At 42.5% G+C, this 25664-nt stretch overlaps 1 protein-coding gene across 1 annotated transcript in view; it reads right to left on the reverse strand.

Annotated features, from left to right (window-relative positions):
- Nucleotides 1-25664, reverse strand: part of GPC3 (glypican 3) — a 444101-nt gene that overhangs the window by 130527 nt on the left and 287910 nt on the right. The window contains exon 5 of the mRNA XM_079911642.1: nucleotides 23819-23944. Within this exon, the coding sequence (XP_079767768.1) occupies nucleotides 23819-23944 (126 nt within the window). The remainder of the gene's footprint in view (nucleotides 1-23818; nucleotides 23945-25664) is intronic.

The following is a 25664-nucleotide window of genomic DNA, read 5'->3' on the forward strand; positions in this document are numbered from 1 at the left end:
CCAGAACACTGTTACCAAAGTGGGAAGAGGTTTTTGATCCCTTCTTTGCTTTTTGCTCATCCTGATAATGGAATATTTTCTTAAAGAAATGGAAAAATTTGCAGTTTTTTTGCCCCTACTTTATACATTTAAAAAAATTTACAATAATGCAGTAGAATTAAGGGTAAATTCATATTTCTTTTACTAATATTTTTAATTACAAAAATAATAGTGCTCATTATAAACAATTCAAATGTATAGAAATAAGCAAAGCACACAGCAAAAGTTCTTGTATCATCCTATCCTTCCAGGAGAGAACCATGGTTAACAGTTTGATAGGTATTCTTCTAGGGGTTTTCACATGCATATACTAACATGTAGCTTTAACCAAAACTAGAATCATACGAGTCATATTGATTTGCAACTTATCACTTAATATAAATCTTGAATATATTTCCACGTCAGAACATAAGTAACTGCCTTGTTCTTATTCCTCTGTATGGCTAGATCATAATTTATTTATCCAATCCCTTACTGATAAACAATTGAGATATTTCTAATATTTCGCTAATATAAACAATGCTGCAAAGAACACCCTTGCATACCAATCTTTGTACATTTACATTAATATCTATAAAGGATAAGTTTCTAGAATTTAATCAGTTGGTATTTCTAATCCCAAATTATGACATGCAATGGATCATTAATACTACTGTATTTCTGCACAGCATTTTACATAGCAGTTTTGTATCACTCAGCTCATCTGAGCTTCTCAACCACAGTGTGAGGTGACAGGGAAGACCTCATTATCCCTTTATTCCTGAAAATTTCACAACTTCAGAAGATATTGATCTGACCGTGTTAGATGCTCCCTTCCATAAAATAAGGCATCTGCCAATACTAAGGACATGATTCGATGCTCCCACGCATGATAGCAGAGGAGGTCAGGAAATCAAGGCCTGACTTTTATAACTGAAAGTTATCTTCTGAGAAGAAAAATATTTTGTAGGAACGTTGAAGAGAACATCTGATTGCATTTCTTCTAAAATGGTAGCCTAACACATTCAGCTTACCTAACTTTCAAAGTCAGTGAACACACAGATCACCAACCATCAAATACCAATTGCCTTTGGGGGCTGTATTAAAGCAACATTCTTTGTTTATATATCTGGTGTGAACCAGCTCTCCACTAGCCTCCTTTTTTTTTGTTCCTATATAATGCTGTCTGTTTAAATATAATCTCCCTCTTGATGATACTGCCAACTCCATCTCCTTCTTCTTTACATCTACCGATACCTGAAGCAGAGACCCAAGTGACAGGGAAAGACGTAAGGCTCATTATAAATCTTCTGAAATGAACTTCAGGAATGTGTCCCTAGAGACATTTCCCTGGGCTTTGCTCCTATCGAAGCCTGCCGGCCGCTTTTATGCCCACTCCTACAAAACAAACCTCTTCCTGAAGTTTATTATCCTCATTGGAATACTGTAAAGACATCTGCCAACTTAGTGATTTTGCCCTGTACTGCCTCTTCCAAATCATTTATAAATATTAAGTCAAATTAGTCCCATAGCTGATCCCTTGCGGCCCTACTGTCTATTTTCTGCCGTTCAGAAAAATGCCCCTTTAGCTCTATTTTTTTTGTTTCTTACCTCCAAGCCATGGACTTGGTGCTAAGGAGACAGCACTAAACACTGCTCCCCAGTCCCATCGTGACTCAGTTTTTTAAAAACAGCTTTGAGTTTAAAAGCTTGCCAAACTTTCTGAAAGTCGAAATAGCACCCACTGTTCTGCTCTATCCATGTGCTATTTAAATCCTCAAAAGACTCTCGTAAATTAAGCATGGTTTCTGGTTACAGAAGTGTTGGGAAGAGCTGGCCTATGGCTTAGCTCTAAAACTTTATTTTATTTACTCCATGAAGCAGTAACCAAAAGTACTGGTTCGACTGATGTCTACAGCTGCTAAAATTTAGTGGCACTATTTTAAAACTATTCAAAAACTCTGATCTTGCCCTATCCCTTTAGGTGTCTCAATCTCTCTCCCCCATCCCCAATATCATGTTCTGTTTCTTACGTCTCTACTCTTTCTCCTTAGCCAGACAAAATGTAGGGCAGAATCTTAAAAGCCACGAGTGTTAAAATGGCATACTATGCAGACATTAAAAGAACAAGTAGATCTATATGTGTTGATATAGAACCAAATCCAAGATACATTGTAACAAATACAAGTACTGGTTAAGAATGTACACAGTGTGATTCTATTTGCGGCAAAAATGGGTCTGCATACGCATTACTCTCATACATTTTATATGTGTCCAAATATACACAGAAAATTTTTAGATGGCTCCATAAAAGAATGGTAAAAGTGGTTACTTCCAGTGAGTAAGATTTTGGAGGAAGTTTGACTTTTTTCTTTTATGTCCTTCTATGTCTTTTACACTTTAAAATCTTAAAATAATTTAATTTTTAATGAGCGAAATTTTATATAGTAGTTATTTTTAAGGCAAAACAAAACAAAACAAAACAACCATAGCAAGAACAAAGAACATCCAGAGACTGTCATACAGAGTGAAGTAAGTCAGAAGGAGAAAAGCAAATATCGCATATTAACGCATATATGTGGAACCTAGAAAAATGGTACAGATGAACCGGTTTGCAGGGCAGAAATAGAGACACAGATGTAGAGAACAAACATATGGACACCAAGGGGGGAAAGCGGCTGGGGGGGGGGGGCAGGTGGTGTGATGAATTGGGAGATTGGGATTGACATGTATACACTGATGTGTATAAAATGGATAACGAATAAGAACCTGCTGTATAAAAAAATAAATAAAATAAAATTAAAAAAAAAGAACAAAAAACAAACAAAAGGAAAATAAAAAGTGGGCCTAACTCCTATGCATAGCTCAGGGCCTCTGGGAAATCTTTCTTGTTAATAAGAGTTATGTTGGCCCTCACTAGAACCCTGGTTTTAAGGTGATTTCTTATGAGAACACATATTTGGGCCAATATACACAATGTCACCCTGGAATTCCTTCACACCTCAGATGGCTATCATCAGGTCACAAATTCTACTTCGTTAGGTTAAACACAGCTTATATGTTTTCTACTCTTCAATGAGGTAACGCTAGCCTGTCTATTTCAAAAGGACAGTCAATATATTAGTGAGGATGTGACTAAGAATGTGCATTATTCTGAGTACCTCCTCTCAAAACGGAGGCAAAAAAAGCCATTCAAGTTCTTACCCACCTTCCCGGCAGACGCCTAGTCCTCTTCTGATGGGACTTGAGGGCCTCCTAGAACCACTGTGGTTCATTCTGAACTGCTGCCCTTGTACCCAAATGTATTGTGGGTACCATGCTGAGTTGCTCGTGCTCCTTTTACGTACATTCATCTGCCAGCCCCTATAGGCTGTGAGCTCTCTGAAGGCAGAGGCTTGGTTAGTTCTCTTTTGTACCACCTAAAGCACCTCTTGGTGTTGTAATAACACAAGCTGCTCAGTACTGAAAGTACTGAGTGCTTTCTCTGTGCCAAATACCGTTCCAAGCACTGAGGGAAAAAACACCCTGCATCACCACACCTAATCCTAACAACCCGATGAGGGAGACAGTATTATCATCAGCCCCTTCTTGCAGATGAGAACGCTGAGGCACAAAGTGAAGCCACTTGCCCAAGGTCACACAGCTAGTCAATAGCAAAGCTGGAGTTTGAACCTTTGAGTCCATGTCCCGCTGCCTCTGTTCTTAACCACTCTGCTGCTATTGCTTCCTTAGAGATAATGCATGCTGACTAAATATTTGACGTTTCCACACCACACTGCCCCATTGTATGAGACAATTAGCCAGCTACTGGTAATGGTCTAGAAGCCTTGCAACAGTGCCTGCAACAACTGCTGTCTTTATCTACTCAGCAGATTCCTGGGCTTGCCCTTCAAAAGCCCTTGGGGAGAGCCCTGTGTATGGAGTTTCTTCTCCCAAACAGAAATCCAACAGCATCACTATTCAGTGAAATATTTGCATTCTTGAAAGATAAGGTATTGAAGTTAGAGAAGTAATACACCACCACCACCACCACCACCACCACCACCACCACCCGGCACTAGACAAACACCAAAGGTGATCTGAAATCTCTAAGGACAATAGGCAAATGAATGCTGGAGAATGTCTCCCTGCTTTGCAGCAATGCAACATATGTGATGTAACCCCAGGGAATTTTAGGTAACATGCACACTCCGAGCTTCAAGGCCAGAGGGGACTCAGTTAGGGGTGTCTCTGTAGAGGTGCATTAATGAATTAATTAATTCAACATTTCACTTCCACTCACTCCCTCTGTGCCACTGGTGCACAATGGTTCGTGACAGGCTTTGAATGAGGAGTCACTGCAGCCACAAGTCTCCTCATTCAGACTGCCTAGAGTGTCAGGAATGGGGACACTGACGGCCATGCGGGATTTTAAGGATGGGTTATCTGCTTAGTAACGCTCATCTCTAATTAGATTAATTGTCCTCTCTCCAGAACACTGCTTTTTCCTAAAGCTTTGACACGGTTCTGGCAACGAATACTGGCCAGTGGAGGAGGAAAAGTAGAGAGAAGTTCCTACCTCCTAAATGGAAACTTTTCTTAACTGGACACGTTAGGTGTGATGTCAGAAGTGTCACCTTTAAGCACTACTTGTGGTGTCTCCTTCCCCCACCCAGTGTGGTATCTGCTTAACACGAAAATGACTGCCTTAATTCCAAGCAAACCTGATTTGTGAAGTGAAAGGGGGACATGCCTCTGTTCAGGCAGATTGGTCAGGGATTGCGGGGGGGGGGGGGGGGTAGGAAAACCTGTGCAAAAGCTGCAAAGAGAAAAGGAACCTAATTAAAACAGGACATCTGGGCGTGCTGGTCTTGGGACAGTTGAAGCAAAGAGAGCACTTGTAGAAGAGGAATAGAGTCAAACATGTGTAAAATGGGCAAATCTTTTCTTCCTGTCTCTGTACTGGCTGAGGCAGGACGGGTGTAGTGGATTCAAATATAGAACATTCAAAATGGAAGCACACTTAAGAGTGCATCTTGTCCAATCCACTCATCGTGTAGATGAAGAAACTGAGACCCTGAGAGGGACTTTCCCAAGTAGTTAGCATCATAACTCCCACCTTTAGAAGAAATTCCTTCTTTAAAAGGTTCCTTAAATGCACGTTGCTGATTTTGGAGAGAGAAGTTCCTAGAAAATTCACTTTCCTTCTTCCCCTAGGCATTAGACTAGTGGCAAGTATTTGAAAGCAAGTCTTAGAAAAACCAACTTGTCCCCCTCCCCCCACCAATTATTTAAGTTCACGTTGCTGCCGGGGTTATAGATGACCTACAATAAGTTACAGCTCTCACATTCTCAGAGCGCCATCTTATGGCGAGACTGCAGTATTGCAAGTAGCCCTTTACCCAAACTCAGTAATTTATCAGACTGTTTCCTTGGAAAGTACTCTGGCTGCAACAATCACTGTGAAAAAATGGTATAATTTAAAGAGTGTAAGTAGCTTTAAAAACAAACTAGAGGGACTAGTGGTGGTGGTACAGTGGTTGGGAATCCGCCTGCCAATGCAGGGGACACGGTTTCCAGCCCTGGTCTGGGAAGATCCCACATGCCCTGGAACAGCTAAGCCCGTGCGCCACAACTACTGGGCCTGCGCTCTAGAGCCCGCGAGCCACAACTACTGAGCCCACGTGCCACAACTACTGAAGCCCACGTGTCTAGAGCCCGAGCTCCGCAACAAGAGAAGCCACCGCAATGAGAAGTCCGCGCACCGCAACGAAGAGCAGCCCCTGCTCGCCGCAACTAGAGAAAGCCCGTGCGCAGCAACGAAGAAGACCCAACACAGCTGAAGATAAATAAATGAATGAATAAAAAAACTAGAACACAGGGTAGAAAACCCTTATTAATAGGCCTGAGAAAGTGTTCTTTTTCTATGCAAGATGCAGTCTAATTTACATAAATGAACAGAAAAATAAAGGTGGAAATAGCTGAGTTTTGTAAATATGCTTAATAAAGAAAGCAACAATTTGCTTCTCATTTATTTATGCACATATTTAAAGAAAAATGTTTTTCATAATTGTTGGTACAGCAGTACCACTTCAGAGCAAATTTCAGCCAGGAGAGTGCTAGAAACAGGTATGACCATAGTACTCCAAGAAGTACTTCTATTCTCAAACAATAGCCTTTCAGAAATTACAAATAGATTTCAAAAGAAAGGAAGCAAAAGGTAGAGAAGAAATCAGGGAGATGTAAACCCATTTACACCTCATTTAGTGGACATTACCTATATAAGGGAATAACTGTATTAGAATCTGTTTTCAGCCTATTTTCAAACCTCACTGTGAGGAGAGACTAAAAGATTGGTCTTGGAATATAATCAAGAAGTCATTTAGACCTAGAGAAGCGAAGAATATTTTCCAGATGGTGAGGAAAGCTTGAGGAGTTGATATCGCCCACCACAGGGAGAAGAGTCTGTGGCTGTGGGGAGACAGAGAGAAAATGCCTGAGATGGGAGCCCCTGAATGTCTGTCTGAAGAGGCAGACTCTGTAGAGGAGCCTGGAGGTAAGGAGAGAGAAAAGTAAATAAGGAAGCAAAAGTGATTCTTGCGAGAACTGCGGGATAGGCAGAGCCTGATGTGTGGGAACGCTGGTGTGAACTGCTTTCTGGGCTTTGAGCCCTGACCACAAGCGGCCAGGATACTAAGCCAGGGCAAGCAGGGCTGGTGAAGGGTTCTCTGAGGGGTGTCCTTGAGGGGAACATACCAAGGAGGAAAGGAATTTGATCCAGTGTAAGGCTTATAAAAACAACAAAAAATATGTAATTCAAAGCTCAATAATTGGGGGTGGAAATGTCAGAGCAAGGCGTGTGATGGGGATTTATTACTAAATCACCCCAAACTCATTTACCGAGTCCTTCTAGCCCAGAGAAGTAGCCCGGAAAACCAGATGTTTTCTTGTCCCACTGGAGTTAAATGAAAAGGAAATGATCTTTACCTGTTTTGTAGTTTTGGTTTTTTTTTTAAGTTAGATTTTAACTCAAAAATATTTGAGTTGGAAAGGACCCCCGAAATCATTTAGTTCAATGCACTCCTGTTAACAGATGGGCAAACTGAGCCCCAGAGAGATCAAGCAGTAGCCACGCAAATTATTATTGGCAGCGCTGCTGGTGGAACGTGACTGGAGCTGTAACTTCCCCCAAATAGAAGAGCCAAGAAGAAGGGGTCAAAGAACAGGTCACACACCTCAACACATGACAACACTGTATGAAAGTAACTGATTTTCAAAATAATGATCAATAATTATTTTTAAGACGTAAAATTTAGTCTGGTCTACATAGTTTACTGAGGCAGCAAAGACAATACATTTTAGAAAGGCTGAGTCACGTGGTGGAATAAGCACTGGCCTTGGAGTCAAGACATAGGTTCAAAAGCTGGTACTGTGTGACTTCTGACAAGTAACTAAACCCTGCTGAACTTGAGCTTAAATGCCACCTGCATTTGTTTTGAGGCTTAGTTGATATAATGAATGTTAGTAAACTGAGATAACATAGGTGAAGTGTTCACAGGAGGGCTCAGCACATCTATGAGAGGGCTGGTATTATTATGTGAAAGCACCCAACACACAATGGGTGTTCGATAAATGTTATTTGGAAGAGGATATCTTGAGGGAGGATGAGTAAACCTTGCAATGAATAGTTAGGGGAAGCTTTAAATCTGCTCGTCCCGCACTGAGAGGACTTAAGAAAGTGTGAGTAGCCAGCACTGAGCAGAGATGTCTTCACAAAGCTTCCAGCGGATGGGGCACCTGAGGCGGAGAACTTACTGGTTAGGACTTCGAATGGTTCAGAATTAATTTTAGTCCACTGAAGAACAGATCGTTTACCTGTGGCCCAGGGCAGATAGGTAAGTTTCCCAAGTGATCAACTTTGGGTGTCAGAAGCCTTTTCACTGTCTCCTCCCACCACATTTCACATTCCTCCGCTCTGTGACAGAAAAGTCACTTTTTCAAATCATTCTCTTTGGAACACTGCTTTGTTTGTCCTGGGTCCCTGCGGGGTCTCCAACAAACATCTATTCTTTAATGCAGCGATCTTCAAAATGAAGAACAGGACTCTCAAAGTCCACTTCCAATCACACTTCACTGACCCAAGACCAGTTTGAGGGAGAGGCAACGTCTGAGTTAGGGAAGAGTGTGACTTGTGAACCTTTTTCTCGCGTTGCGTTTCACAAAGGAAAGCCTCCTAACTGTTGTGTCGGATGTCCTGCTGAACTTTATTTAATGAACCGCCAAAGATTATGAGCAAAGGATAAACTGTTTTCACATGAATGGGTACTGCTGAAATACTTTAAAAGCAAGCTCAACATTCCTGCCACTATTTTGCTGTTAGCTTCTGCTGTCTTAGCCACAGTCATTTACAGGCTCTGAAACCTTCAATGTGCAGGATTAGGCCCCTCCCGAGATCCTGAGCCAATGGTGACAAAGGCAGGAAGGTGATAGCTTAGCTGCCCGGCCTATCAGGCCCCAGTCTCTGGAATTAGTCTTTTGCTCCTCGGAGCCAGTATTTCATGCTTTTGGAGTGAATCTCAGATGTTCAGGCGTGACTTCCTTTTGCCCACTATATTTTCCCGGGCCATACGGCCTGAATTCCACCTTGGTTTCCTCATTTGTATTCACCCCCAAGTCAGTCCTCTGCTTTCTCCAGTGCCCGGCACACAGTAGGCAGTCAATAAGCATCTGTTGAACTGAACTGAGTCTGAAGACCTCACCCGAAGCTCACCTTCGGCGGTGGAGACTCTGACCCATTCGGCCCAGCTCTTGTCAGTCTGTTCCCCTGGGGTCTTCCCCCCAAACCTGCAGCCAGTGACTGAGGACCTGTCTTACACTGGACTTTTGTCTGGGTCCTGCCAGGAAAACCTGCCCCTGTGTCCCACCTGCTAGACTGCGCCACTGTGGAAACCAACGGCTAGCTAGGGAACGGCAGAGTTCCTGCCGGTGCCCCAGCAAACATCAGTATTCAGGTGGTGGGTCACTTCCCACTCGGGCCAGCCAGCCAGGACAGTTCCCATAGCCCAAGCACCACTCCTTCAGCCTCTGTCCCATCCCCAGGGACCAATCACTGGGCCCCTGACACTGAGCCCACCCAAGATACACACCTGCTAGCGATATCAATTTGCATCACAAACCCTTTTCCAATACTGTAAACTTTGGCCCACTTCTGGGCCTGATTTAATGAGATTTTACTGTTGTGAAAACAAATATTCTAACCCATCTGTTATATTTGTATGGTCAAGGCAATAACTTTGAGAGGGTTTCAAATCTGATGGTGAAATTTCTAGGTTCTCAGTTTTGGGGGTCAGAGAAAGGATTTGCTGTCTTCCATCAGTATAGAATGCAAATACCCTTTATTCCACACTTACCTATTAAGCACTTACACAGCCCTGCGCTCAGCCACAGAACCGTGACAGTTGGAGGTACTGAATTTTCCAATGTTCTAGCTCATTATCTCCAGCTTGTATTTCACGGACCAGATCCTGGTTTTGGCTTTGGCAGATCTGGTCCTCAGAAAATGAAATCTTCAACTAGTGACTGTGTTAGGTTCCCCTGCAAACTTGTGATTGAGAGCATGCAGCTCTACCACTTCATGAGCCGAGGACACACACAGCAGCCTACATCACATCGTGACACCCAGAGAGCTGGCACAGAACGCCATTGTGACTGATGGGAGGAAGAAGGAACTAGCAAGAATAAGGTGTTAGACTTGCCCAAGGACGCTGAAAGGTCTGGTCTGAAGAAAGTGGAGCCGTCACTTCTGCTGCCTTCTCTTAAAATCAGCCTCAGAGCCCCAGAATCTAAGCTGCAGTCAGAGCCCTGGGTAGCAGAAGGAAACACACTCAGCAGGTGTTTGCCTGGTGGAAGACAGTGGCCACGGTGGGCATGGCCAGAGGAACCGGAACAGAGCTACGAGCACAGGGGAAAGAGCCTACCACACTGCCAAGGTCTGACTAGCAGAATAGCTCTGCCCTTGGCAGGTCCAAGCCTGGCACTGCCGCTCTCTAGTTGCCAGCAATAAAACTAAAGGATAACGGAGGGAAAGAAAGGTGAACTGAAGTGTAAACCACCCCCATTCCAACTGCCCCAGGAGCTGCAGGTGCCTTTAGCTCCTTGACTCTTTGCACCTGCTCTCCTGCCGGAACAAGTGGCCTATTGTGTGAGGCCGTACACAGGGAGGTGCTAAGCAAACAAAAGTGACTCTGCTGATCGTAAAATAGATGGGATTCCAGGAAAACTTTACCAAGCCAAATAAAAGGGATTGTAAAGCACTTGGTGAAACATAAACTGCTACATACATGAATACTTCATAAAAGCTCACAGCAATGCACACAAGGACAGCTAGGTCAAAAATTACCCTAGCTCTCTAGCCCGGAGGGTCTCGGAAAAGAGAGAATGTTCTCTCTCCCTTGGGTTTTCTCAGCCACTTTGTACCCTCTGCTCTTACCTGCCCTTCAGCCCTCGGCACTCCTCTAGATGTATCTCTCCCCTCAATGATATGTCTCTGTGGTTAGAGGGCTTCTAATTTTCATTCTGGGTGGTTTGTGTCAAATATTATTAGGAGCAAGACACTGAATTCCCTTTCTTTTGCTCAGAAGCTCCACTGGGGTCACGAGGTGCTATGGGGGAAGACAATTTCTTTAAGGTGTAATTATGTGAATTTCACACCAAACTCTCCAACACCAGAAACTGAGACCTCTGACAACATCTCAAACAGCCAACCTACCTGCTCCCCTGTAGCCCCAAAGACACCTGGAGGATCTCTTCTAATGAGAATGATTACGCCCCGGGGCTCCTTTTGAATCGCTTTCACTTTGGTCTGTTTGGGAAGCCATCAGGGAAAGAACTGGAAATTCAAAGTCACCAAGGCGGCTTTATGGCATCCCTCCTCCTCTCAGACTCCTCCCTCCCTCAAATATCCTTGCCACAGGATCTCATGGCCTGTTAGAGCTTGAAAGAGCCTTAGAGGTCATCCTGTCTAACTCCTTCATTTTATAAATAAAATGCTGAAGGGCTGTGACTTGCCCAAGATCACACAAACCAGCTCGTGGTAGAGTTAAGACCCAGGCTGGACTTCCAGTCTAGGGCCGCGTAGCGGCTGGGCCCGTGAGCCACAACTGCTGGGCCTGCACGTCCGGAGCCTGTGCTCCGCAACGGGAGAGGCCACAACAGTGAGAGGCCCGCGTACCGCATTAAAAAAAAAAAAAGAACAGGAAGAAGGTAGGAGGGTTTTGAACCCATGAAGGAGAGAAGCCAAGCATCTGACAGGCAGTATAGTGGGTAAGAGAGCATAGACTGTCTGACTTTGGATCCCATCTCTCTTACTAGTGCTGTGGCTTTTGTTGTTAACCTTATCAATAAATGGGGGTAATAATCATGTCCAGATCAGAAGGCTGTGGTGAGAATTAACTTAATGCACACATGGTAAGCACCATAGAAATGTTAGCTATTATCATCATTAAGCACCTTCACTGTTTCAGTCCTACCTTCTGCAGTCAAATGCTCTACCACTGAGCTATAGCCCCTCTTCTCAGTCCTACTTTCTGAAGTTACACTGCACCCTCAGACAGGATTTGGAGGGGGCAAAGGGAAGAGGAGAGAAGTTTTCAGAATGCCTCAGGCAAGAAAAGGTAAGAGAAGGTAAATAGAGAAGGTAGAAAACCCAACAGAGCTGCAATTCCCCAGCTATCCCTGCACCCATCCAAATGTAAACCTCCTACAACTGCGCCTTTTCCCATATTTAGTAGCTCCTAAGGGCACAGGTGCCAGGAGGTGACCAACTGTTCCTCTTTGCCTGAGACTGAGAAATTTCCTGGGACTCGGGACTTTCTGTGCCCAAACTGGAAAGTCTTGGGCAAACTGGAACAAGCTGATCGCCGTAGCGGCCAGAAGGTGTTTGCTGTTCAGAATTTCTATTTGTTATAATTAGAGTGCAGAGCACTACTGCTAAATGCCATCCACTGGGGTTTGGAAAAGCTGTGTTATCCAGAAGCCATGCGAAGGGGGTTTTCATAGGACTTTCTTCGCGTCTATGAAGGGGGAAAAGAAGAGTTTCTTCAATAAATGGGTTTCACCAGGGAAACGTTAGCCAGTTTGAGGATGATGGTCTTTAGCAGGACATTCACACAGCAATAGCCTCATTATCAATGATTCTTATTTGTTCACTTCGATTCTCCGATGCAGGCTGTCTTTCTCCATGTTCTATTCCCAGCACTGTTATTTATATGTGTTTGCAAGTAATGAAGCTGCATTTATTGTAAAAGTCTGTCACTCAGACGTTTCATTAATTTAAACTGATGCTACAGATCCCTCAAAGTGTTTCCTTACGCCGGGTCAATTGGTTTATTCAACACCATGGAATGACTTGTTTAAAAATAGAATTTGTGGGAGTAGGTGAATTTGCTTAAGGAAAACACATTTTTTTAAAGTAATATTTTTGGAGAGATGCATAGGGAGAGATACTCGGGAAGCTGCTAAAAGCTCTGTGTTTATAAAGAGAGCCAGTAATGCTGTGTTAATTAGCCAACATATAGTTCCATTTATTCGTGGTAGAACTTCCCTCCGGATCTGATCTACTTTTCTACATTAACACCTAGTAAATGGAGGGCGCCTCACAATTTTCAAAGCTATTTCATACATGTTTGCTTATTGGAGTCTCACAACACCCTATGAGGTTGCCAGGGGAGGCATTAATTACACCATTTTATAAAGGAGAAAAAAAGAACAACAGAGAGTTTAAGCAAACCTGTCCAAAGGCACACAGACATACCACGGGGAAGCTAGATCTGGTACTTTGGTTTGTTACCAACAAGTATGTTTGTTGGTTTATTTATTGAATTCAATAAAAATGTATAGAGAGTCTACTCTATGGCAGGTACAACTAAGCAACGAGGATATATAGCCAGAAGACACAGTACTTGTCTTCTAGTGGAAGATTAGAGAAAACATGTAACCGGAGACGTGCCAGAGGGACACCTATGTGCTGAGGGTCTTAACCCAGACTAGGGCATATGGGGCAGAAGGATTCAGGCTCCTCAGAAGAGATGTCATTGAGTCAAGGATAAGGAGAGGTGAGCCAGCACAGTACCTTTTTCTGGCCCCTTCTAGGATGGTCCTGGTCATTAGCTTTTCAGCCTGAGTTCTTGTGTAGCGTAACCCCCTACACATCCCTCCAACTCAAGGTTGGTGTACCCTGACCTCGGGTGAGGCCAGCTCACTCTGGCTCTCATGAAACAGGGACTCATCCCAGCTCCGGGCCTGAAGCTGTGCCCAGAAGTGAGAAAGGGGACAAAACGGGCCAATGAATGGCTCAAACTAGGTTTTTTTTTTTTTTTTTTTTTTTGGTACGCGGGCCTCTCACTGCCATGGCCTCTCCTGTTGTGGAGCACAGGCTCCGGACGCGCAGGCTCAGCGGCCACGGCTCACGGGCCCAGCCGCTCCACGGCACGTGGGATCTTCCCAGACCGGGACACGAACCCGTGTCCCCTGCATCGGCAGGCGGACTCTCAACCACTGCGCCACCAGGGAAGCCCCTAGGGTGGTTTAAGATCCATCTGACGCGTAGATCACTAAAATATTTGGAGGCAAAAAGTAGGACGCTCCTGTGACACCGGAGCTACAGATGAAAATACATTTTCCTTCACAGGGAAATGAAACTTCCTTACAGAGGCGACAAATCCAAGGATCAAAGCCAAACTCACGTAAAAAAGTAAAATTCATTGGCTTGAGAAATTGGGAAATCATGACCGATTTTAATGACCTCTCTCCTTTTCCACAAAGGTTAATCCAAGGGTGACAGAAAGGACTTCAGAGCATTGGACGACTAGACCCTTCCTGCTTTCTATTGTAAGTAAAATAGGAAGATTACCTGAGTCAATCGCTGTTAAGAAGTTCTAGGAGGAACTGTTGAAACTGCCTTTGCTATAAAACAAGATATTGAAGGTAGGAAGGCCAGTCCAGTACGTACCCATAGATTCAAATAACTCTCCCTTGATCACCAGTGGACCCAAATGCCCACCATTTGTGCCAAGCAGGGCCTGGGATGAGGATTTTAATGTTTTTGCAGACGGGAGAAGAAAAACGATACAAATCCTAGGGAGCACGTAAAGCTGTTTCCCTGAAGAATTAAGAAATGGGTCACTGAAGGGAGCTAAAGCCAGGCTCCAACTCTCTTCCAGTAAAGAACTGGAAGGACCATTTTTATAGGCTTATTTTATTGAATAACAGCAGTAATAGCTACCCTTTCTTGAGGGCCTACTGTGTTCCAGGCACTATACTCTGTATTTCACCATCTTTCTGAATTCTCTCAACAATCCTTTAAAAGTAGAGATTATTAACTCCATTGTGCAGATGTGGAAACGGGCTCAGAGAAGACAAAGAGCTTCTACATACTGGAGCAGAAATCCAAACCCAGGCTTGCTGACCCCAAGGCTGTGAGCTGAAACACTCTAGCCCATGGCTTTTTACCACTGCCATGAAACTGCGCAATTCGCCTCTGTGTGCTTTCTGTTAACTCCCAACTGCTTGACTTTATCAGTAAAAATCATCAGAGAAACTCAAGCAATATTTTGTATTTGCTTAAGTATAGGAAGAAAGGGCAAAAAGACTGGAGAGCTGAGCTTCTTTCAATGGAGATCCCAAAAACTTACCCTGGGGGAAGAACTGGGGCCAGTGGCAGTAAAGAAGTGGCACCTGCCGACCATGTCCTGCAGCCTGCAGGGGAGAAAAACGAAAACCACAACCACAAAAGTCCCAACAACAAGGCAGTCAGAGGGGTCTAAGAGCAGGGCCATCGGCAAGAGGCTCCCAAGAAAGAGGCTTCCCTAACAGGCCTCTCCCTGTCCTTCAGACTCGGAGTCGCAAGAGTCCATTTTCTTGATACTCAGCGACTGACTACCAGAAATAACACTCCTGGGTCAGAGTACCTGCATGAAAATGTTTCAGGTGTGTCCCATTTGTGTCAGGCAAAGGTGTTCTGATGAAGTGACACTGCTATCACTCGAGGACTGACTGTCTACTTCACCAGGAAAAGGCCAGGGCACTTGTGCCTTCCGGCAGCCTTGTTTCAATCAATTTGTCACCTCCCTTACATGCTCTCCGAGGGGTGAATAAAAAGCAATGGCAGACTTCAAATTCGTAAATAAATATCAACCAGAATGTATACAGCCAAAACCATGTTGGGGCCCATCGACGATTCTGACATGACTTAAAACATTTCTGGAATGCCTCTCTGGAAAGCCCACTTAAAGCCAGTTTAAGTGTCACAAGAAATAAAGCGTCCCATTATTATGCTCTTACCCCAAATGAATCCCAAATGCTATGGCCCTGCTTGAGCAGCCTCCCCGTTCAACAGTTTGGTTCCAAAAGATGTGTAGATATTTAGCCCGGATCCAGTTTACCTTTACAGGAAGAATGGCCTACAGCTCTTCACCCTTGCTCTGGACCTTTAACTGTCCTGCTCAGCCGCACTCTAATGACGTGATAACATCAACAGCTATCATTTATTCAGGGCCTATGGGCCAGCACACAGCTTCACAACAATCCTGCACAATAGGTACCATTATGCCCATCTTACAAACAAGGTAACAGAACCGTGATGCTAAATGACATGCCAGAAGCACAGAGTCAATGTGTAAACCAGGATGAAAATCTCCATCTGTATCGTTCTAATGACTGCACTCACTCCTTCCTGATAATGCACCTGCTTCATGCATCCTAACCTCTCAGGGTCCTCTCCCTATAACTGTCTGTACCACTGATGACCAACGGGCTGAACACCAACAACCTGCAGACTGCGGGAACGGCCATATGCCCTCAAGGCTTTTCCTAAAGAAGATGTCCAAAGATATTTTAAGGACTGGCAGCCTCAGTGAAATCAGTCTGTGACCTAACAAAGCGCCTACTCAGAAGGAGAAATACTTCAAGGACATAGAAGCCCTGATGTGTTAAATAAATAATTTCTTCAAAGCAATTATAGTCCTTCGTGGACCCATCTCCTAAGCCTTCCCAGCAAAAATAGAAGAGGTCTGGTGCACAGAGCAGTGATAGTGAGAGGAGACAGGTCTTACTCCATCTTCAGAATCACATTTCAAAGAGGAAGCTGTGTGGTGATATTGATTTGTTGATGGTATGGATATGCCGGGACCTGCCTCGGAGGCCCCAAATGCTCTCCATATAATGAGATGATCCAACTGAGCACGGTGGGGCTGGCGTAAGAACTGAGAGAACACAATCTGCTTCAAGAATAAGCCATCCAGCCTTCCACAGGTGGCTACAGACATCACTGCTGAGCCATGAGGATGTCTCCTCCTGCTACTTCAGACCTGACAGTTGACAAGTACAGCCCATCCTGAACGTGGCAGACCATATTATGCTGTCAGTCAGTAGGATAAGCTGGGTTTTTCTCACTCAATTCTGCAGGTAGAGCTGCTGTATGTGACACTATAATCTTAGGGATAAATGTCACTGTATTGCCACAGAGTAGGTTCTGAAAAATAGCTGCCACTAAAGACAACTTTTGACATAAATCTATAATGGAAAATATGTCAGTCTAAGTAAGCCCTTAGAGGAATTATTACATGGGAGTGTACCCCAAATTTATCTGTCTTACCTTACCAAGATTATAAAAAAATCTCTAGCTGACACAAATATTTCATGCTACACCAAGTCAAGTCATTTTCTATGTAATCTATTTTTCCTTCAAAACTTTTTCATGAAAAATCTTGACTTACCTAAAGCAAGTTAGAATATATAAGCTGCTATACTAGCTATACCTCAGTATTTTCATTCTAGGACATACACTCAAATCAGAAAAAACTGAAGTGTCATGTTTCTGTTTCCAGGAAAACTGAATGAAATGAAATCCAAAAATGTCTGAAGGGGACCAAGAACTGTGGAGGTAGACAGTGCTCCAAACAAAATAAAGTTACTTTCCCAGTCAAAAAAAAAAAAAAATATATATATATATACCAAAGCCCTATTTGTCCCTCTCTCCCTCCTGCCAGCCTTTCATAGGCAGAGCTTCCCGCAGGATAGGGGGCAAAGGAGGAACTAGCGATGAGAAGAGCTGGGGTATTGAAGGCTGACCACAGTTTCTAACCCTCCGACCATCACAACAGGGGCTGATAAGAAGAGCTATAAGCCTTGGCTTCAGCAGGAGTTTAGTCTGACTTGTGCCTAAACAAGTTCAGAAGTAAATGACTTTGGGACGTGACTCAATACCATTCAATATTATTTCCATGATCTGCTGTTGACTTTCTTTCCTGTGCCCACTTCCTCTTGGCTCTGTTTTTTATTTTATATTTGCCTCCCCATTGGTGTTTTCATTGGCTAGCCCATATTCAAAGTTCTATGTACACTGCCTTGAGCCTTTTGGAGAAAAGCTACAACGTAAGCCTAAACTAACAAACAACACTCAAATAATAACCTATTTTAGCATGAGAACATGGGAGCTATATATAGCGACTGCTACATATCACTGGCCTGTTCTGATGCGATGGGAATGAGCTGTGCAAGTGCTTATGTGTGTCTGAATATGTATACACTCCACACATCGGTCTTTTCTTCAATTAATTCCTTCATAACCAGATTGAAGATCCTGAAGGTCTTTCCATTTTGCTCTTTAAACCAGTGAAAACCTTGATAGTGCTAGAAATTGGTCCCTCCCCTACCTCAAGTCCTCAAAACAGTGTTCTTAAAATAACTGCATTATAAAAACAGAATCGACTATTTCCCCTCACCTTTCCTACATTATAGGGCAAAACCCAGCCGTTTTGTTCATCTCATTTAAAAAAAAACATTATTTTGTACATGTCAGGAATTGGGTGTTAATGGTTCTCTCATTCATTCCCACTTGTTGACATGACACAGTCTATCCCTCCAACTCAGCAGAAGAAAAACAGTATCGTTACACTACTTTTCTGAAGCATCCAGAAGGTTTAGAGACCAGAACAAAACTCCTTGAGAATTAAAATAATTGCTTTGTATATTCCTGCTTCTGCCTTTCCAATTAAGCAGAGAAATCCTGGAGAGGCACTATAAACACTGGAAGACTTGTCTGATCAGTGGAAATAAGGGAGAATTTGCAGTGAGTGTGTATGTATATCATTTCTCAGGTGAAATGGAAGGTAAGATTGCGTAGGAGGGAGAGGACGCACCTTCACTGCAATGTGCCCCTGCGGATCTCAGGGAGTTGATTCTCTAATGCCAGGTGCCCCATGTACTCCACTGAGAGTCCCAGAGTCATGCCGAGAAAATACAAAATGGATACTGATCCATAATGAACAAAAGTGGCCATGCAGATCTATCAGCCAGAGGATAACAGCAGTATTGTGGGGCTGACGTTTTGATCCAGGCCCATCGAGCACAGCAACATGATAGAGGAGCAACAAAACCAGCTAGGACTGGATACAGAGGGAACTGAGGCATCGTGCCACAAAGTGTAAGTAGTTGTATATGTGCAACTCATAAACCTCCAAGTCACTAGGGAAGTATAAACTCCTATAGGAGGTATGCGGACTGCAGGAGAGACCAGCTGACTATACACACAGCGCTGAGAGAAAAAGACTCAGGGGAGAAAAAAATGCAAAGGAATATAGACATGAGGCCAGGTGGAGGAGAGGCTAGCATTTAGGTGGTGGTCAAGTATGATGGGGATGGGAGACCTGAAGGCTGTCCTGTCCTCAAGGTTAAGGGTGAGCCAAGCTGATTCAGAAATGGTGGGAAAAGCCTGATTAGAGCAGTAGTTGCTCAGGGTTAATATAAAGATGGGTGGAAAACTGAGGACTGCATAAAGAAAATGTGCTATACCCATGCAATGAAACATTATTTGGCCACAAGAAGAAAAGAAGTGCTGATACATGCTACAATTTGGATGAACCTTAAAAACATTACGTTAAGTGAATGGTTCCATTTATATGAAATATCCAGAATTGGTTAGTTGCCAGGGGCTGGAGGAAGGGGAGAATGGGAAGTGATCACTAATGGGTATAAGGTTTCCTCTGGGGTGATGACAAAGTCTTGGAACAAGATAGAGGTGATGATTGTACAACATAGTGAATGTACTAAATGCCACTGTATTGTATACCTTAAAATGGTTAATTTTATATTATATGACTTTCACCATAATAAAACACACACACACACACACACACACACACACACTAGCATGCACGCCCAATACAAATGGGTAGGAGCCTCTGCTGTGACGGCTCTGAGGGGAGCTCTGCCTGGACTGCTGAGGAAGGAGGCTGGTTGACTTTTTTCCTCTCATTCTTCTCCTTAAGTTGTAAACTCCTCAGCAGGGGCAGGCACTGCGTTCTACCTATCACTGGATGCCCCAAAGGGCCTAGTACATAGTAAGTGCTCAATCTTTGTTGAAGGAACCTGCATTATCAGATGTTAAATGTAGGAAAAAAACAGTATTTTTTTCTAACTAAGGTTTTTGAACATGTATAGGTTCAAACAGTTTCTCTCTTATGCTATTTTAAAATAAACTTGATTAAACAATAAAATAGGGCTTACATAGTATCAAACCATCCAGAAGAAGGGTGAAAATTTCAGCCAATTATCCAGATATTTGGCCTAACAGTTCTAAAAAGGTGTTTGAGAACGTATTTGCTAATTTGTTCACTCTTCATACAGGCAAAGCCTACATTTAGCTGTTAAACCCAGTGTTAGCTTACTTCTATGGGCTCCTTTATTTTTCTCTTGGTCTCAGAGATTCTGTAATTGAAATTCACTGTAGTTCTACAAAGGCAAAAGAAGGAGGATTTTCTGCCTCTGGCAATGGTAGGAGATCTTTGCCTGTAGGATACATGGTGACTCTCATGATGGAGTATGCCTCACACAAGCCAAGCTTGCTAATTTGAAGATTTCTCTGTGAAATCCTGGAAGCCAATATTTATCTCCAGCCAAGATGAGGAGGTGGTGGAGGGAGGGGGAGGTGAGAAGGACAAATGATGCTTATGTGGTACCCCCTGAGACTAGATCTGTGAAAACGTTCTTTTCCTGCACAGTTCAATTGATTTTATTCATAAGAGATAAAAATTGAAAGGATGTGAAATATGACCTCATTGAGAGAGACAATGACTTGTTTGACTCTTTAAAAGTTGAAAGATCTGTACGTCCATAGTAGGAGGTTATAAACAGCTATGATAACCCAGCTGACATGGATATTGATCAATATTTTCTTCAACGTCAATATTTTCCTTTTAATCAGCTGTCTCCACTGACAAGTCTTGTTCTCTTTCAAGATCCTTGCTTTTCATAAATTTTCTTGACTAAAAGTAAAATATTTTCAAAGGAACACAAATCCAACCTATAAAAGCAACAAAGTCACAAGCCACTTGACAATATGAATTGGCAACTGTTACTTAAGACTAAATTAAATGAGAAATTAAATGAAAAGCACTGGAAAGAGGATTTAACTATAGATGAGACATGCAGCGCAAAGCTAATCTTCATAAATGGTGCAAACAGAGGGCACACATGTCCTCAGGCTATAGAACTTCATATTATTAAATGTATATTCTTGAGTAATTTGGTAAAAATCTAGTTCGACACTATTCCCTAGTCCCATCGTTGCGTTAGGTCAGTGATTAAAGTACAGGTTAATTATAACCCGAGGTTGCCAACCATGGAAGGGTCACTTCCTGGATTACACTATCCTTATTCTGTCTACCAACACGTTTGATTTCCTTCCTTCCTCCCACCTTCTTTGTCTTCCTTCCTTCTTTTATTCCTGCAGAGTATATATCAACAATAAAAGTTGTTCCGAAAAAACTGTTTTTTCAGAAGTACAAGTAAGAGTTTGGAATAATGGCTTTCCTCCATACTATAATATTTATTTTATTTGATCATTTTCAATATCCTAAGATATTAAAAGCTAGCAAATTAAACAAAGAAGTTTAACAGTTATTTTAACGGTGCAGAAGTGCATTTAGTTAACTTTTGGACTCATTTAAAGTTAGCAGGCTTTGGATTCTTCCATTTGATAGAAAAGGACTTTCTTGGTTCCAGGACAACATCCTTCATGAAAGCATACTGAACATGAAGTAGTATATGAGTAAAATTCAATTTTTAAAAATCCCACTAATTCGGGACTTCCCTGGTGGCGCAGTGGTTAAGAATCTGCCTGCCAATGCAGGGGACATGGGTTTGATCCCTGGTCCGGGAAGATCCCACATGTCGTGGAGCAACTAAGCCCGTGCGCCATAACTACTGAGCCTGCACTCTAGAGCCTGCGTGCCACAACTACTGAAGCCCACGTGCCACAATTACTGAAGCTCACATGCCACAACTACTGAAGCCCACGTGCCACAACTACTGAGCCCACGTGCCACAACTACTGAGCCCACGTGCCACAACTACTGAAGCCCGCGCGCCTATAGCCTGTGCTCTGCAACAAGAGAAGCCACGGCAATGAGAAGCCCACGCACCACAACAAAGAGTAGCCCCTGCTCACCGCAACTAGAGAAAGCCCGCGTGCAGCAGTGAAGACCCAGTACAGCCAAACAAAATAAAAAATAAAAAAAAACATAGGGCTGCCTGACAAGAAATTCTTTTGAATTAGCTAAAACTGGATCATCTGATATACCAGAAGACATATCCAGTGGGGTTACAACATTTGCTCTAAACAATCACAACAGTGAGGAAACATATTAGTGCTTGATTCACAGTAGGTACTCAAATATTTGTTAAATGAGTAAATAAATGAATGATTACTTTAGTAAATAAATATAAACCAAAATTTCCATGGTTACAAGATATGCTGCTTAAAACAAATTAGTGTTCAGGGATTGTTCATTTTTCACCATCTTAATATACCAATGGGTAAGCCATTGGGATGGTCTCTCATCAAGTTTATGCAAGAACCACATGTTTGACCTGTAGGCGTTTTCCTTTTTAAATATTATATCATTTATACCTGTTTTAAGGCATCTGCTTTTTATAAAGCCAAATACCAACTGCTTTTCTTTGACAATTTAAATGAATATGTGGTAACAGTTAGGTACATTTCCATGATTCTACTCAGTACCTGATAGAGATTTTAGGGCGATAAAGATACACCGTTTCTCCAGAGTAGAGTGGGCTGCATGGGGCCATTAATCCCTCCAGCCTGATTCACATTTGCTACAGAGAAGTCTATCTCCAGGGTGGCATGCAACCTCAGTCTCATTAGCACCTCATTCTCATTGTTCCAGGTCAGTACAAAGCTTAGTTGAGAAACAAGCTGTTTTCAGGCATGTGTTCTACTTTGCATTGGGAAGAGGAGGGGTGGCGGGGGAAGGGAGAAAGAAGAGAAGTAACATGAACTGAGCTTCCATTACCTGCCAGTCTGCTAGGGGCTTTACCTCACCTACTAGGTACAACAACCCTGTGAGATGCCCCTTCCTTACAGAAGAGGACCTTGAGACTTTCTAGGTGAAGTGACTCACCCCAGGCCACACGCAGTCAGTAACAGAACTGAGATGCAAATCCAAGTTCATCTGGCGCCAAAGCCTTCCTCTGTCCATGACATTACACTGCTAATTAATTCCATGATTAATTATCCTGTGTCCGGATATTGGGTTCCACTAAAATGTAAGCTCCTCAAAGCAAGGAACTTGCCTCTCTTGTTCACCCTCATATCCCTAACTCCTACCTTGGTGCCTAACACATAGTACCTCAAACATAAATGTTGAAGGTATGGATGAATGTATAACTCCATAAGGAAATAAAACACATAGACTGCCGGAGCTAGAGGTGCTCTAATCCAACCATCTCGGTTTTTAGATGGGGAAACTAAGGCTCAGAGGGATTAAGTCGCTTGCCCTTGGTTAAAAAAGCGGTCAGTGAAAGATTCAGAACTTGCATCCAGGTCTCTTCTGTATTCTCCTCTACAACATGCTACCCCTTGCACAGACATTTTTGAAAGCATGTTCATCAACTCCATATGGTTTCCTAAGCATTCTACCCTCCCGATTTAATTCTTTAATTGTAAGCTATTCCTTACACATGCAAAGCAATGGAGGTTAGGAATACCATTAGCCCACTAGAATGAAAGCTCACTGAGGACAGGAAAATTTGCCTGTTCTTTTCACTTCGACATGACTGGCACTTAGAAAATGCTCAGTAAATATTTGCTGAAGAAATGAATATATATTATTTCCTTTCCAACAATAAGCAAATTCTTCAGAGATGACGAATGTTAGCACAGATTATACTAAGAAACACTCAAATGATTAAACATTTCAGTAAAAATACTGTGAAGTGGTACTCCTCCTTCCCTCCGCTTTCTTCTTTCCTCTATCTTCATCTAGAACACGGGGCACGGGGCGGGGGAGATAATGCTATTTCATAGGATTGATGTAAGGATAAAAAGAGTTAATACAAATAAGCACTTAGCATGGTGCTTAACATGTAGTTAACTCTCAATAAGTAACAGCTATTAGTACAAATATGATTTCTTCAAATCAATCAATCAATCAATAAGGGCCCACATAATGAGAAGATGAAGAAGCCAAAGACACCCCCCCCCCAAAAAAAAAGACTTGTTTTATGCTTTACAATTTGTACAATGTTCCTGAATCCACAGTTCTCCATGTGCTTCAAAGTTTGTACGTTCTATGAGGGCTATAAGTTATAGACGGCATCCGCCATGTCAGAGATGTTCATGTGTATGTTTTTTTCTAGAATTTTTCTCATGAAATTAATGGAGAGAAGACATAACTAACATTGAGATGAACATATGATGAGTATTCCTCAAATACTGCTATATTTAACATTAGAAAAAGATTACCTCTCCACGAGTTCTTGTCCATTCCAGCAAAGGGTGTCGTTTTCAGCCACAGGGCTATGGCTGCAGATGTAGCCAGGCAAAGCACTATAGAAGCTGATGAAAGATTTTAACTTCTGAATTAGTTCCCTGAAAGAAAAACAAAACATCTGTGTATAAGATGCAAGTAAACCCAGTATGAGGAAAGTTTAATTTGCTTATCAGCATGACAGAAAGGCTCTGCCAGGCTGATTAGAGCAATAAATCATTTAAAAAGACATTCTTGGCTACAAGGCCACAATTTAGGGTTTTTTAAATCAGTAAAATGATAGAAAAAAATTTGCCTGCCATATAAGGTGCTGTTCCTATCAGAAGGATGATTTAATTCCACCATCCATTTTTCTAACACGTTCAGCTTCCATTTTTTGTTCTGATGCTGTTACCCACATTCTCAAAGGTGCTGATTACAAGGCACACTGGAGCACTACATCTATCTTTTGGTTTCTGAGTGTAACTGAGTGCAATGATTGTAATTTACAATGCTATTACCCTAGAGATGGCCCCTTTTCATATAGACTCTGGCTAATAGTTGCAGATCAGAATCGCAGGGTGCTCAGAGCAGTATAAGCTCTGTGAAATTCTCCTGACAATATCGTCAGAGAAACTCACATCTGCTAAAGGAGGAAGGTTTCTTTGTTCTTTGTTTATACATTGTGGTTCCTATGGGGGTGGGGTGGGAGGGTCCTAGTATATTTTATTATATATTTGCTCTAGCTTTCATGTTGTAAGAGTGTGTGTGTGTGTGTGTGTGTGTGTGTGTGAGAGAGAGAGAGAGAGAGAGAGACCAACCGAACGTATTATATATACAAATATGTATAAACACACACCCATAAATACCCAGCAAAACTTTTGGCCTATTATCTTCTTTCAGATGTACATGGACATACAAAATAAGACACTATAGACTGGAAAGAAGTGTTTATGCTTATTAAGAAATATTAAAATATCTATGCAATAGATGTCCAGTAGTAAACAAACCAAAATAAAATACTCTTTATTTTCTAAAGCAAATATTCCTTGTAGAAAGGAAGTTAAAGAGTACTTCATATATATTCAAGTCTATCTGAAGTCTTCACTAAGTTTGTAGAGACTCTCACCAGGGAATTTGCTGGCAGTGGAGTAATTATGCAATATTGTCTCCAGGCTAACAATGGACTGACCTGATATATAGGCCTCTAGAGGAGCCCAGAAATGCCCTCTGGGGGTTGTTCTCAGATCTGGCCAAAAGAGGAAGACTGGTGGAAATAACTGTCTTGCATTTAATGCCATTTTCCATTTTATTACCATAAAACAATTCATTTCAACTAATAATTTAGAGAAAGAGAGAGAGAGTGCGCTTATGACACTCAGCACATCTTCACAAAGGCTCGGGTCACAGTAAAGCCAGGGTGATGTACAGAACAACTCGAGAAGGGTTATTGAGACATATATAACTCCTGATACCCCAACAGTTACTTCCTGCTATGCTCAAACCCTCTCACAGCCTCTACTGCTGGTTGCTGAGCTCCGTCAATCTCCAAAGTGAAGAGGCTCAGTATAGGGCTCTGAAGATAAAAGTCAACACTCTAGTTTCTCAGAGGAAAAAGATGGGTTCAATTAATGCTAATAGGGGAGATGCTCTGTTTTACAAGGTAATAATACGGTTCCCAAGAGTGGAAACTGAAAGACTAAAGCCTGAGTAATTCCCCTCATTCCATGAGGAAATGGAATACAGCCATTAGTCTATGGGAAGTGATGGCCCTCCCTTTAATGAAAGTTTCCCTTAGGCCTCCTCCTACCTTGAAACTCTGTCTCACTAACATAGCACATA

Source organism: Stenella coeruleoalba, assembly GCF_951394435.1.
Source record: "Stenella coeruleoalba genome assembly, chromosome: X".
Taxonomy (NCBI): Eukaryota; Metazoa; Chordata; class Mammalia; order Artiodactyla; family Delphinidae; genus Stenella; species Stenella coeruleoalba.